This window comes from Scyliorhinus torazame, chromosome 14 (genome assembly GCF_047496885.1).
Source record: "Scyliorhinus torazame isolate Kashiwa2021f chromosome 14, sScyTor2.1, whole genome shotgun sequence".
In the NCBI taxonomy this organism is placed as follows: Eukaryota; Metazoa; Chordata; class Chondrichthyes; order Carcharhiniformes; family Scyliorhinidae; genus Scyliorhinus; species Scyliorhinus torazame.
Genome location: NC_092720.1, coordinates 221,845,505 through 221,859,819, shown reverse-complemented (window position 1 = coordinate 221,859,819; position 14,315 = coordinate 221,845,505). Strand labels below are relative to the sequence as shown.

Genomic DNA, 14,315 nt, shown 5'->3' with positions numbered 1-14,315 from the left:
CCGACCCTCTGAAAGAGCACCCTAACCAAGCTCGCACCCTATCCCTGTAACCACACCTAACCTGCACCTCCTTGGACACGAAAGGGCAATTTAGCAAGGCCAATCCACTAACCCGGAACATCTTTGGACGGTGGGAGGAACCCGGAGCACCCGGTGGAAACCCACGCAGATACGGGGAGACTCCACACAGTCACCCGAGGTCAGAATTGATCCCAGATTCCTGATGCTGTGAGGCAGGAGGTCTAACCACTGTGCCAGCCAAAGGTGGGTTTCATGTTGCACTCTGAATTTACATTTCCTCTTTACCGTTTGTAACGGAGAACTTCTGTGTCGTGGTAAAGTTAACCATTGCATGGCGGATGCAAAATCCACATTGTTCCAGCACTGGCGAAGCCTTTGATTACTCCAGGTTAAGACGGTATGTCTGTTGTCACTGTCTCAGTGGCAGAGCTCTCTCCAGTGAGTTGTTAAGTCATGAACGAAAGTCTCTCTCCAGAGTTTAGAAGTCGCAAGCTTACCCGGGGCAGCACTGAGGAAGTGCTGCACAGTCCAATTGTTCATCTGTCAGGCGAGACATTGAGCTGACTGTCCACCCGCCTTCTCAACTCATCAGAAAAGATCCCACAACAGTCATTTCAAAACCAGGAGGGGGGGGTTCCTCCCTAAAAACTGGCAAAGAGATATCCCACAATGACCATCACTTAAAAAAAAAAAAGGATAATGAGTCACTTTTGCATCACTTGGTGTGTACAAAATGGCTGCCCTTTCCCAAATTACAGCAATGATTGGTACTTCACTGGTTGTAAAACATGTTTGGACATCCTGAGATTACGAATGGTACGACATCAGTGGTGGGCAACCTAGGCGAGTGAGTGGCCCTCTAATTCGGTGGGCCGCAAGATTAAAATCAGGCTAGTTCTCTAACCATGACCCTGTGTATAAGGTTGAATACATGTCGCATATTTGAACATACAGTGCAGATGGAGGCCATTCGGCCCATCGGGTCTGCACCGACCCGCTTAAGCCCTCACTTCCACCCTATCCCCGTAACCCAATAACCCCTCCTAACCTTTTTGGTCACTAAGGGCAATTTAGCATGGCTTTGGACTGTGGGAGGAAACTGGAGCACCCGGAGGAAACCCACGCAGAAACGGGGAGAACGTGCAGATTCCGCACAGACAGTGACCCAGCCGGGAATCGAACCTGGAACCCTGGCGCTGTGAAGCCACAAGTGCTAACCACTTGCGCTACCGTGCTGCCCACAAGTTGGAGAAAATGCTTAATCATTTATACATTAATGGAACTCTCGTCAACTTCAAACAAAAAAAATATTTACACTTTGGATGCAGAGGGAGCGTACGGCTCCCACAGTCAATGTGAGCGATCAGCCTCCCTTCACTTGCTCTTGTTTTACGTGCGAACCTCTTCATATCGGTCGGAGAGAACCTGGATGGTCCGGAATCGGCGGAATGGTGCCCTTTACGTGGGAAAGGGTCAACCAACAAAATGTCTCATGGGCCGCACATGGCTCCCGGACTGCCCACCCCTGCACTACATTCCAGTTCTTTTCACCAAAGACCTCACTTTCATTACACTTTTTAAAAGGTTAGGGTGGTTATAGCACACATGAGAAATCCTATGCTTTCCCTGATTTCTAACCTTAGCCTAGAATCATAGAATTTACAGGAGGCCATTTAGCCCATCGAGTCTGCGCTGGTTCTTGAAACGAGCACCCCCACTTAAACCCACACTTCCACCCGATCCCAGTAACCCCGCCTTTTCTTTGGGACGAAGGGCAATTTAGCGTGGCCAATCCACCCAACCTGCACATATTTGGACTGTGGGAGGAAACTGGAGCGCCCGGAGGAAACCCACGCAGACACGGAGAACGTGCAAACTCCGCACAGGCAGTGATCCAAGCCGGGAATCGAACCTGGCACCCTGGAGCTGTGAAGCAACTGTGCTGCCCGTTTTGACTCAATTGATCCATTTTTTTTCAAGTAATTTGGAGGTGAAGTTGACAGTGATCAGGTTGACAGGGTCTGTTGAGTGGGCCAGATATACTGAAAGACTAATTACTGTTCTGTATTGGGGCGTCAGTGCTTGGCATCAGTAGCAGGAGAGCAGAACGGCCTTCAGTGTTCGACTGTACCTTGTGGGTTATGTTGTCTGCATTTCACATTTTGGTTTGGATTGGATACGATTTATTGTCACGTGTACAGAGGTACAGTGAAAAGCATTGTTCTGCGCACAGTCCAGTCAGATCGTTCCATACATTAAAAAAACAGGAGAAACATAAATACATAATGTAAATACATACACAGGCATTGAGTGGTGTCACTCATACTGACGCTCACCCTGAGCTACATCAGCAAATTAACACTGGGCCAAATATAACCTGTGCTGGGTGCTGAGTAAACATGTTAACTTCCATTTGTGGACTGGCCTTACCTGATTATGTATGCAACTTTGATTGACCGCAAGTCGTCTTCCTGTTCAAACAATTACAATGTGTAAATGGGAAGCGAATCATTTCTACTTGAATAAAACCTCCATTTGATTTCAAAGTTTTCATTCCTATGTGTAATTATTTATATGAATGGATAAATATGCAGAGATAACATTTCTAGCTGAGTGAGATGCACGTGTGTTGGCTGGACAACTGGTTCGAGATGAACTGGTTCGTGATGCAGAGCGAGGCCAGCAGCGTGGGTTCAATTCCTGTACCGGCTGAGGTTATTCATGATGACCCTGCCTTCTCAACCTTGTCCCTCTCCTGAGATGTGGTGATCCTCAGGTTAAATCGCCACCAGTCAGCTCCCCCCCTCAAGGGGGAAGAAGCCTCTGGTCATCTGGGACTATAGTGGCTTTACCTTTACCATAACACAGTTACCATACATATAACATCTGCGATCCAGGGTAGCATAACTGGGGAACTCATTCCACACCCCCACCTCCCCTTGCTCCAAACCGGGCAGTCCCCAGGTAAGAAATGCACAGCAATTGCTCAGGAAGTTTAACTTCTGTTGGACAATTGCCCTGGAATGGAAACCATCTGGAAAACACAACATAAATCACAAACTTTGGGTCGTTCTGATTGACTCAGTGATATTTACCCAGAGGAAAACAAGTGAGAATAATTAAAAGCACTTCTAACATCCAGGTAGCTATAGTACTGGCACCTGAAACCCATGTGGGAGCCCTTCACTAACACTTCCCCCCCCATCTCCCCACAAATCGACTCCAATCACCCATGAAACACGCCTACTCCCCACAATATTGGCTGGCTTCCCTGTCCATACCTTAACTAACCATCCTCAAGATGCCCTCTCCCTGGCAAACTTACTTACCTTCTCCCTGGCTTTGCAAAGTGGATGCACTTTTTAAATGTAATCACTTTTACATCAGCTACTGCAGTGCAAAATTGTGTGTGTGTGGGGGAGGGGGGGGGGGGGGGGGGAGGGTGAGACCTTCCTTATCTCTGACCTTTCCTGCTCTCTGAACCCGGCCTCAAGATTCCACTGCTCTGCCCGGCCTCGGGCAGGTAAGGCGTGTCTTCGATTCCAGGTAAATTGGTAGCTGCGCAGTGGCAGTGTGACTGCCATTCCTAATGCACAAAACGCAATTTGCTTAATGCATTGGGTGGGAGGTATTGTCTTCCTGCGCATCCCTAATGGTGCTTGAGAAGGTATATCGATAACGTAGAATCCATTGGACTGCAGAAGGAGGTCATCCGTCCGGGCCATCGAGTCTGCACCGGCCATCGGAAAGAGCACTCTGTACAGGCCTGCTCCTCCCCCCCCCCACCCCCGCCTTATCTGCGTGACCCCATGCATTGATCATGGCCAATCCACCTAACCTGCACATCTTTGGACTGTGGGAGGAAACGGGAGCACCCGGAGGAAACCCACGCACACACGGGGAGAAGGTGCAAACTCCACACAGGACCTCAGTCCCCCTGACGCTGTGTGTGTGTGTGCAGAGAAAAACATTTTGTCTTTCCACACTTTTGTGCCTTAAATGGCAGAGTTTAATCCAATTGGGGCAGACACATTGGGACTTGGTGGGAGTAAAGAAGTGGGCAGCGAGCGTTTCGAATTAGCTGAACCATTCTCAGCACCGTGAGGGTCGGAAGGAAAACATCCCAGGCCGGGGCCTTGCTCGGCGACACACGTCACATGGATGAGAATCGTAAAATCGAGGCATTGCCGGACCGGGAGCCAGTGTCAGTGGATGTCTGTGCGGAGTTTGCACGTTCTCCCCGTGTCTGTGGGATTCCTCCGGGTGCTCCGATTTTCTCCCACAGTCGAAAGATGTTCAGGCTGGGTGTACTGGCCATGCTAAGTTGCCCCTTAGTATCCAAAGATGTGCCGGTTAGTGGGGTTATGGGGTTACGGCGGGGTCCTACATAAGGTGCTTTTCCAAAGGGAAGGTGCAGATCGGATGGGCCTAATGGCCTCATCCTGCACATAGGCATTCTTTTTTTTAAATGAATTTAGAATGTGTTGAAAGATGAAAAAGATCAACTTGTTCAATGCTCCATGTTTCCTTCCCCCTCTCCAGGATTTGCTCTCAAGATCTCTCGCCAATTCCGGGAGACTCCCGGCCAGTCCGGGAGGGTTGGCATCTCCCTGGCCGACGCTGACCAACAATATCCTCTTTGTCCCGCTCCTCCTTGCCGCCTCCAGCCGCTTCCCGCTGCTCACAGTCTCCCGTCCCCGACTCCCGGAACTTTCCACAACTTTCTTCCCGGGACTCGAACCTTCCACAAAACTCTCCAACTCTCGGCCTCCCGCCCGCCCACCGCGCTCTCATTGGCCAACATTCGGCGATGACATCACCGCCCCGCCCTCATTGGTCCGCGCCGCCGTCAATCATCCTCCGGGCGCCGCCCACTCGGCCGCTCTCAGCCGATATAAAGGACAAGAGCTGAGCGGCTCCCAGTCACAATCACCCTCCCGCCCGGGAACACAGAGTAGTTGGCAACTGGATCACTGCCTCACGAAAACCTCGCAGCAGCAGCAGAGGAGACTGAATTCACTCGGCTTGGATCAGGACTCAAGATGCCACCAGCTAAAGGAACAGCCATTGGCATTGACCTGGGCACCACCTACTCCTGCGTGGGGGTCTTCCAGCACGGCAAGGTGGAGATCATCGCCAATGACCAGGGCAACCGCACCACCCCCAGCTACGTGGCCTTCAACGACACCGAGAGGCTCATCGGAGACGCCGCTAAGAACCAGGTGGCTCTCAACCCACCCAACACCATCTTTGATGCCAAGAGGCTCATCGGGAGGAGGTTCGACGACCCGCTGGTCCAGTCTGACATGAAGCACTGGCCCTTCCAGGTGGTGAATCACGCGGGGAAGCCCAAGGTGAAGGTTGAGTACAAAGGGGAGGAGAAAACCTTTAACCCTGAGGAGATCTCCTCCATGGTGCTGACTAAGATGAAGGAGACGGCTGAGGCCTACCTGGGACACACCGTCACCAACGCTGTCGTCACTGTGCCTGCTTACTTCAATGACTCCCAGCGCCAGGCAACCAAGGACGCCGGGGTGATCGCTGGCCTCAATGTCCTCCGTGTCATCAATGAGCCAACAGCAGCTGCCATTGCCTACGGCCTGGACAAGAAGGGCAGAGGGGAACACAGTGTTCTCATCTTTGACTTGGGAGGTGGCACCTTCGACGTGTCTGTTCTCTCCATTGACGACGGGATCTTTGAAGTGAAATCCACAGCGGGTGACACCCACTTGGGAGGAGAGGACTTTGATAACCGCATGGTCAATCACTTCATTGAGGAGTTCAAGCGTAAATACAAGAAGGACATCAGTCAGAACAAGAGGGCGGTCAGGAGACTGAGGACAGCCTGCGAGAGAGCCAAGAGAACCCTGTCTTCAAGCACCCAAGCCAGTATTGAGATTGACTCTCTGTTTGAAGGCATAGACTTTTACACGTCCATCACCAGGGCTCGGTTTGAGGAGCTGAATTCTGACCTGTTCAGAGGCACTCTGGAACCAGTGGAGAAAGCTCTGAGAGACGCCAAGATGGACAAATCACAGATCCACGATGTGGTCTTAGTCGGGGGCTCCACTCGCATCCCCAAGATCCAGAAACTGCTGCAAGATTTCTTTAACGGCAAAGCGCTGAACAAGAGCATCAATCCTGATGAAGCCGTGCCCTATGGAGCGGCTGTCCAAGCGGCTGTTCTGATGGGGGATCAGTCGGAGAATGTCCAGGATTTACTTCTCCTGGATGTCGCTGCCCTGTCTCTGGGTCTCGAGACCGCAGGAGGGGTGATGACCGCACTCATCAAGCGTAACACCACCATTCCCACCAAGCAGAGCCAGACCTTCAGCACTTACTCTGAGAACCAGCCCGGGGTCCTCATTCAGGTGTACGAAGGAGAGAGAGCCATGACCAAGGACAACAACCTCCTGGGCAAATTTGAGTTGAGTGGCATTGCCCCTGCCCCCCGTGGGGTGCCACAGATCGAGGTCACCTTTGACATTGATGCCAACGGCATCCTCAATGTTTCTGCTGTTGACAAGAGCACCGGCAAAACCAACAAAATCACCATCAGCAACGACAAGGGTCGGCTGAGCAAGGAGGAGATTGAGAGGATGGTGCAGGAAGCAGAAAGGTACAAAAGCCAGGATGAAGTCCAGCGACAGAGAATCGCAGCCAAGAACTCCCTGGAGTCATACGCCTTCAACGTGAAGAGCTGGGTGGAGGACGTGAGTGTGAAGAATAAGATCAGTGAGGCAGAGAAGAAGAATATCATTGAGCAGTGTAAGCAGACAATCCAGTGGCTGGAGAACAATCAGATGGCAGAGAAGGAGGAGTTTGCGTTCCAGCTGAAAGAGCTGGAAAAACTCTGCAATCCCATCATTGCCGACCTATACCAAGGAGGAGCATCAGCAGCTGGGAGCTCTTGCCGATCCCAGACTGGGAATGCCTATTCCACAGGACCCACTGTGGAGGAGGTGGACTGAAAGGCCGGAGAGAACAAGGATGTACGTTGGGAATCCGACACCTCAGATTTTTGGATTGTACTGGATTTGGCGCTGAGACGTGTTGTATTCCTGACTGACAGCTGTGGCATTTTCTGCACTCGATGCCTCCAGGTCTACAGTAACTGTACTATAACTGTGATGGTGACAGCGCTGCTCTGGACACTGTGCTGACCCTGTGGCACACCCACTGTTGCTAATTGGATTAAGTTTGCGTGAATTTCCTGAATCCTGTTGAAAGAATCAGGCTGTTTATCCCCATGTATGTGTTTCACATCTAACTCTCTATGCTCCATGTACAACCTATAGAATACTTTTATACATTGTTGCTCACATCAAACCTGTTCAGAGCTGTTTACGTCTAATAAAAAGTTTCTTCACTTCCACGTTTTCGGTGCTTTCTGCTTTATATTTCACTCTGAAACGCAGCATCCTAGTCAGCAATTAGGAGGTCAAATGTCATGTTGGCCTTTCTTGCACGGGGAGTGGATACAAGAATACTGTGGGTTTTGGTCTCTGTGTTTGAGAAAAGGATGTGTTACAATGGAGGCGGTACAGTGAATGGTCACTGGACTTCTCTGAGCGGATTGACCTCGAAAATGGGGCCTATATTCTGTGGTGTTTGTGGTGATATACATCACTAAATACACAAAGGGTTGATGTACATACACTACGCCTAGCTGGACACTAGAGGGAGCATCAGAGACATGACACACAGACATTCAACCAATAGGTCAGTAAGATAGGACACGACCAATGGGCAGTCACGATACACACAGAGGTGACACTACCACATTACACCAACCCATATAAAAGGACACAGCACCCATGCTCAGTCTCTTTCCAGTGGAGACACTCCGTGAGTACAGACACAGGGTTGATTGAACATCACACCCACCACGTGGATTGTAGCAGACTGGTTCGTCAGTCTGAGTAGCTATAGCAGGATTAACAGTAGAGTCGAATCCAAGTAGGAGAATTGTTAATAGTTTAGTAAACGTGTGAAAGCTACCTCCAAGTCTGAACCTCCCTTTGTCAGAGTGTACATCAAGGAAGCAGCTTGTGCTACTTCAAGAGCGTAACAAAACAGTGTTCAGATGAAGGGGAGTTCAAAATCAGACACATACTAAATTCTGGTATGACCTGGTAGGGTGTACGCTGAGAGGTGGATTCCTCAGGATAAGGGGTCGGCCATTTTGGTGATGCTGAGAAATTTCATCACTCAAAAGGATTGTGAATGTTTAGAATTCTCTCCCTCAAAAGGGTTGTTCCACCGTTGAATACTCTTAAGGCTGAGATCGACAGATTGTTGATCTTTTGAAGAATTGAGATATATGGGGCGCAGGCTGGAAAATGGAGTTGAGGCCCAAGATCAGATATGATCGTCTTGAATGCAGGTTCAACGGTCGTGCGGTCTCCTACCACTCCTACGTTTTATGTTTGTAGGTTATAATTAACAATTTTGAAGGGAGGGGAGGGGGGGGTGGAGGGAGAGAGCACCGGGTCTCGCTCTATGCAGATGACCTGCTCTTGTATATTTCAGACCCGTTGGAGGGGATGGGGAAAGTAATGCGAATCTTGGGGGAATTTGGCAATTTTTCGGGGTATAAATTGAACATGGGGAAAAGCGAGATGTTCGCGATCCAGGCAAGAGGGCAGGAGAAGCGACTGGGAGAGCTGCCGCTTAGAATGGTAGGGAAGAGCTTTCGATATCTGGGAATCCAGGTGGCCCGAGAATGGGAGGCACTGCACAAGTTAAACCTCTCCCGGTTGGTAGAACAAATGGAAGGGGACTTTAAGAGATGGGACATGCTCCCACTATCACTGGCGGGGAGGATACAGACCATGAAAATGACGGTCCTCCCCAGATTTCTGTATGTCTTTCAGTGCCTCCCAACCTGTCGAACCACGCCAAGTTTGGGGGAAGCTTAGTTGATGAATCAAGTCCTGGCGCAATACGACAAGTTGTAAGATTTGTAATATTTGTAGACTGTGTTAAGTTGTTCGATTCCTTGTATTATTCGACTGTGTATAGTTGAAGGAATTTATATCATCTCTGCTATTCGGTTATCAGTAGCACTTTGCGAATACTGGAACTCAGCAGAAATTTGCAGTATAAACTCCTCAGGTGCCAAAAAGAATTGTTTTATTTGTAGTCGCTTGATTACAATTTGAAAGTCATTTAAAAGGCAATTCGTAGACAATTCGAAGCTTTCAGAGAATTACAGACATTATCTTTCTTTGCTTAGGCAGACAGCTCAAAAGTAACTTTTTAAAGGTCAAAGTCTGGCAATGAAACATGAAGAGAGAGAGAAAGCTAATCTTCAGCTAAACTCAAACTCAAAGTCAAAAGTGGACTAACATCACTGACACAGACTGTTAAACTGACAACCCCCAAAAGACATAAACTAAAATGGAGACTAGAATCAAAGGCAAAAACTGACTAAACTAACAGAAAGACAACACAGCACAACACACCCCCAAAGACAATACACCACAGACAACACACTAAAAACTAAACCTAACCTACAAAGACAATACTCACAAAGACAACAAAACCCAACCTAACCTAAAATGGCCGGGAGAAACTTTTTAGTTATACACTTTCATATCTGTCTTAAGTCGTCTAATTACACCCCAATATAATCCTAATTGGTTTGGGTTAGACTCAAACACATTTGATTTGATGGCAAGCCGTCCATCTTCAATGTGCAACATCAGCTTTTCTGGCCCAGCTGTTATCTGCATTGTGAACAATGTTGCTGTGTATTCAGTCCCTGTCCTTGACAATTAGCACAAGCAGTGTCAAATTATCTTGCTGTTTTAATGTCACACTGTCTTTGAAAATATGCATTTGCCAGAACAACGGACTTCAGTAAAAGTGAATTATGCTGTATAAATGGGTATTAAAAACTGGGGCTCAACATTTATGCTTAAACAGCTATCTTTTACCTATACGAGTTGTATTTGAAATACTTGGCTTCTACAGTCGGCCCTTTGATAAATCGAAAAATTGAGATATATCAGAAAAGATTAAAATACATCATTAATGCGATAGGATAGGTAAAAGCGCAAAGAATCATTGCAGTTTTAAACAATAAAATGGAATTAACATTGCAACAGGCATTTCAAAATAATTATTATAATTAATAAATTAATCAAATTTGATCACATTGGTAATTAATAATAACTTCTTGTAAAATGATTATACAATAAAAGTTGAACATATGATCTAGTAATAAATGGTAAAATTATTATCAAAATTGATGTCAAGTCTTTGACATCTTCTGGATAATACACAAAAGCTTGTTGAAAGGGTTAATTTTCTTGCAGAGACAAAAAGAGGCGTATAGCTTGGAATGATGCCATTCGCATCTTGAAACTTTTTTTTTTGTCACTCAAATGGACTGGGAGTAAAAGTTGGATTGCTGCCAAATTCCCGTTATCAAATTTCTTTGAACGATATGTTCTTTTGGCTTTTAATCAAAGATTGTTGTTTTTTTTTTAAAAACCAGCTTCCACATTGTTTGAAGTTTTAATTTCCAGGCTAATTCCAAACATTTATTTTAAAATATCAAATACAATAACTTATTAAATATATAACTGAACCAATCTTGTGCGGTATCTTGATTTTCTGTAGATGAATTTGTCGATTCTGTTAAAGGAAACACAGCTAACAAGATATGTTAATTTCTTTAAATTAATAAAGCAACATTCAGAATAATGACAGTTTTCTTAAGTTGACAGTTCTTGGCAACTTTTTAGCGATACATTGAGGGTTCTTTAGCTGCTTTGATGGCAGCCGTTCTCTTCTGAGTAAGTTCCCTTTTTCGTTTGGAAATTTTCTGTCCCAAGTAAACATCTTTCTGGGCAATTTGTGCTTTGTGAAAGCTAGCTTTGTGACTGTTAGTACTGAGGTGGTTCAAGACCATCCGTAAATCTTTGTCATGATCATCTTTATTGATAGAGGTTATCAGAACATCATCTTCATATTGGATAATGGTGGAAGGCCGAACAGGCAGTTGCCTGAGATGATTCTGTAAAGCCATGTGGTAAACAGTTGGGCTATTATGATACTGTTGTTGATTAACTGTAAAAGCAAACCATGGTTGTAGTTGCTTAGCCAGTGTTGCTGACCAGAAGCCAAACTGGGTGTGTCTTGTTGGTACGTGTTACATGGTTGACCACGAGGTGGAAATGTATTGTAGTGAACATTGTCTACTTCATTATCATCTCTCGAATCCATCCGTTGTTTTTGATAGCATTTTGCCATCCAGTGTCCTACTCTACCACAGGAAAGACATTGTGGTATTTTCTTACGTGATTTTAATGGAGCAAGGGTACATGTTTGTTCTAGCGCTGGTGGTGAAATTGTAGTTACTGCTGATATTCCTGCAGGTGCTGCAACAGCCGCGGCTGGAGCAGCAGGTAACGTGGGCTGGATTTGAGCAATAGGCTGCATTTGAGCAGCTGCAGTGTTAAAAGTTGCCTGATTGTGCAAACCACGATCTATCTGAATGCATCGGTCAACTATGTCTCGGTATGTGCCAGCTGTGGCCCAAGCTGGTAAAACCAAATTCAAGGCAGCAGAAACTCCAGGTTTAACACAGGCTATAAAAGCCGTTTTTAATGGACTTAAAGTGCTTGCATCCCATGTGTCATTTTCCTGGTCGAGTGTCATCCCTGAATATTCCATCCAAGTATGTAAAAATCTTTCCTCAAAATCCTGAATATCTTCATCGTTTTTTTGAAAGCAAGCTGTGATCTTAGACCAATTGGTCCTCGGGGGGCGAAATTGTAACAGCCAATTCTTGATTGTTAGCCAACCAGCTTCTAAATTTTGCAAATCGTCTCCAAGGGTAACTTCTACTTCATTTCTAAGGGTTGAACTTATACGAGTACCTAGCATGATAATCAGAATTTGTACTCCATCAAATGGGTGGAGACTGTAAATGGCTTGTAATCTGTGAATTTCATCCCATGTGGTCTTACCACCCTTTTTAGGGTGTGGAAGACCCTTGGACCATTCGTCAATTTTAGAAGGATCAATTTGTTCATGAACCCATTGGTGGTCAAATATGTTTCTAGTGATAGTTTCACCATCTTCCTCTATTTTTTTGCTTCCAACTCTAACCCGTTTGTGTTTTAAAGGGGCTAGTCGAATTGCTTTAGTATTTTGTATTGTAGGAACACTATCTTCGTCTGATTCATCCGACAGAGAAAATGATTTATGTTTAACAATTGATCTTGGCTGTGCAATTGCCGATTGTGCCACTAGGTGAGTGGCTTGGACTGCTTTCTGAGTTTGTTCAATCTTTTGTACAGAAAGCATGTTTGTCAAAGAATTGCAATGTTCAGTCACGCTGGTTATATTTCTTTCTAAAACACATCTTTCTTTCACTAACTTGCAATTTTCAAGTTCAATTCGCTCAGTTTTTAATTGCAATTGTCGGTATTTTGACTCCACTTCAAAGACTTGATTTTGGAATTCTGTTATTTGAAAAGATAACTGCTGGAGTTCAGAGGTTTTGTTTCGTAAATCTGTTTTAATTTAATCAGAATGCTCAAGTTTGGATTTTGCATCTTGCAATTCTTCAACAACTGCAATTAGTTGCTTTTTAGTGGACCTATACTCATCATCGCTTCGCTCAGTAGTTAATTGCAACTGTTGGTATTTTGACTCCACTTTAAAAACTTGGATTTGAAATTGCTGGAGTTCAGAGGTTTTGTTTTGCAAATCTGTTCTAATTTCATCATAATGCTCAAGTTTGGATTTTACAACTTGCAAATCTGTTTTAATTTCATCATAATGCTCAAGTTTGGATTTTGCAACTTGCAAATCTATTTTAATTTCATCATAATGCTCAAGTTTGGACTTTGCATCTTGCAATTCTGTTTTAATTTCATCATAATGCTCAAGTTTGGATTTTGCAACTTGCAAACCTGTTTTAATTTCATTAGAATGCTCAAGTTTGGATTTTGCATCTTGCAAATCTGTTTCAAGTTTGGATTTTGCATCTTGCAATTCTGTTTTAATTTCATCATAATGCTCAAGTTTGGATTTTGCATCTTGCAATTCTGTTTCAAGTTTGGATTTTGCATCTTGCAAATCTGTTTTAATTTCATCATAATGCTCAAGTTTGGATTTTGCAACTTGCAGATCTGTTTTAATTTCATCATAATGCTCAAGTTTGGATTTTGCAACTTGCAAATCTGTTTTAATTTCATCAGAATGCTCAAGTTTGGATTTTGCAACTTGCAAATCTGTTTTAATTTCATCAGAATGCTCAAGTTTGGATTTTGCATCTTGCAAATCTGTTTCAAGTTTGGATTTTGCATCTTGCAATTCTTCAACAACTGCAATTAGTTGCCTTTTAGTAGATCTATACTCATCATCACTTCGTTCAGTATTTAATTGCAGCTGTTGGTATTTTGACTCCATTTTAAAAACTTGATTTTGGAATTCTGACTCCACTTTAAAAACTTGATTTTGAAATTCTGCGATTTGAGCATTTAACTGCTGGAGTTCAGAGGTTTTATTTTGCAAATCTGTTCTAATTTCATCATAATGCTCAAGTTTGGATTTTGCATCTTGCAAATCTTCAAGAACTGCACTTAGTTGGTCTTTAGTGGACTGAAGCTGATGATCACTTTTATTTTTAACAATAATCTCTTGCTGACTGTGTATCTGTCCAGTAATTACCAGGGACCATTTTACACGTTCTGCACCGTGTAATCGTGTGCATTTTCCCCATGCTCTCTTGATATTATTGAAGGACCACTGTCCTCTGGGGATATCATACTTTGATTCAATTTTTTTTGAGGTTTCACATAGGTTAAAATGTCTACGAGTGAAAGATCTACAATCCCCCAACATATCTTCAACAGAAACATCTGGTATTCCAGCACCCCCCTTGGATGTAGTGGGGAGTAATTTTCTGTCTGCTAAAGGCTCTGAATCTACACTTTGAATTGGATCAGCCATAACTTTTCTTGATCGCTGACTGCCATTTTATTTTAGTTACTGCAGTGACTAATCTTCCAGTCACGCCTGATAGTCTGACCGACTGGCACTTGATTTATTTAACAGTCTATAAAAAATGTTCTTTTCAAGGGTCGAAGTACTGATTGATGCGGCTTTAAGACTTTTAATGGGTGAAAAAGATATTTCTTACCCCAGTCTAGCCGTGGGTTCCGGCTGTCTTCTGGGCCTCCTCCGATTATCTCCGAAGCTTCCCGAAGGTTCCTGACCTCCTCCGATTATCTTCGAAGCTTTCCGTCGTCACCTGGGCCTCCGAAGGTCGT

General features: G+C 45.1%; 2 protein-coding genes across 2 annotated transcripts; one reads left to right on the top strand and one right to left on the bottom strand.

Moving 5' to 3' along the window:
* Positions 1–4,529: 4,529 nt before the first annotated feature.
* LOC140390553 (heat shock 70 kDa protein 1A-like) lies at positions 4,530–7,396 on the top strand. Its single transcript, XM_072475729.1, has one exon. The coding sequence runs from the start codon at positions 5,064–5,066 to the stop codon at positions 6,990–6,992; it is 1,929 nt and encodes a 642-aa protein (XP_072331830.1). The 5' UTR covers positions 4,530–5,063; the 3' UTR covers positions 6,993–7,396.
* Positions 7,397–8,921: 1,525 nt separating this feature from the next.
* LOC140390554 (uncharacterized) lies at positions 8,922–12,998 on the bottom strand. The gene is made up of 2 exons (XM_072475730.1): positions 9,580–12,998; positions 8,922–9,536 (listed from the first exon to the last, which is right to left on the bottom strand). The coding sequence occupies exon 1, from the start codon at positions 12,340–12,342 to the stop codon at positions 10,984–10,986; it is 1,359 nt and encodes a 452-aa protein (XP_072331831.1). The 5' UTR covers positions 12,343–12,998; the 3' UTR covers positions 8,922–9,536; positions 9,580–10,983.
* Positions 12,999–14,315: the final 1,317 nt, after the last annotated feature.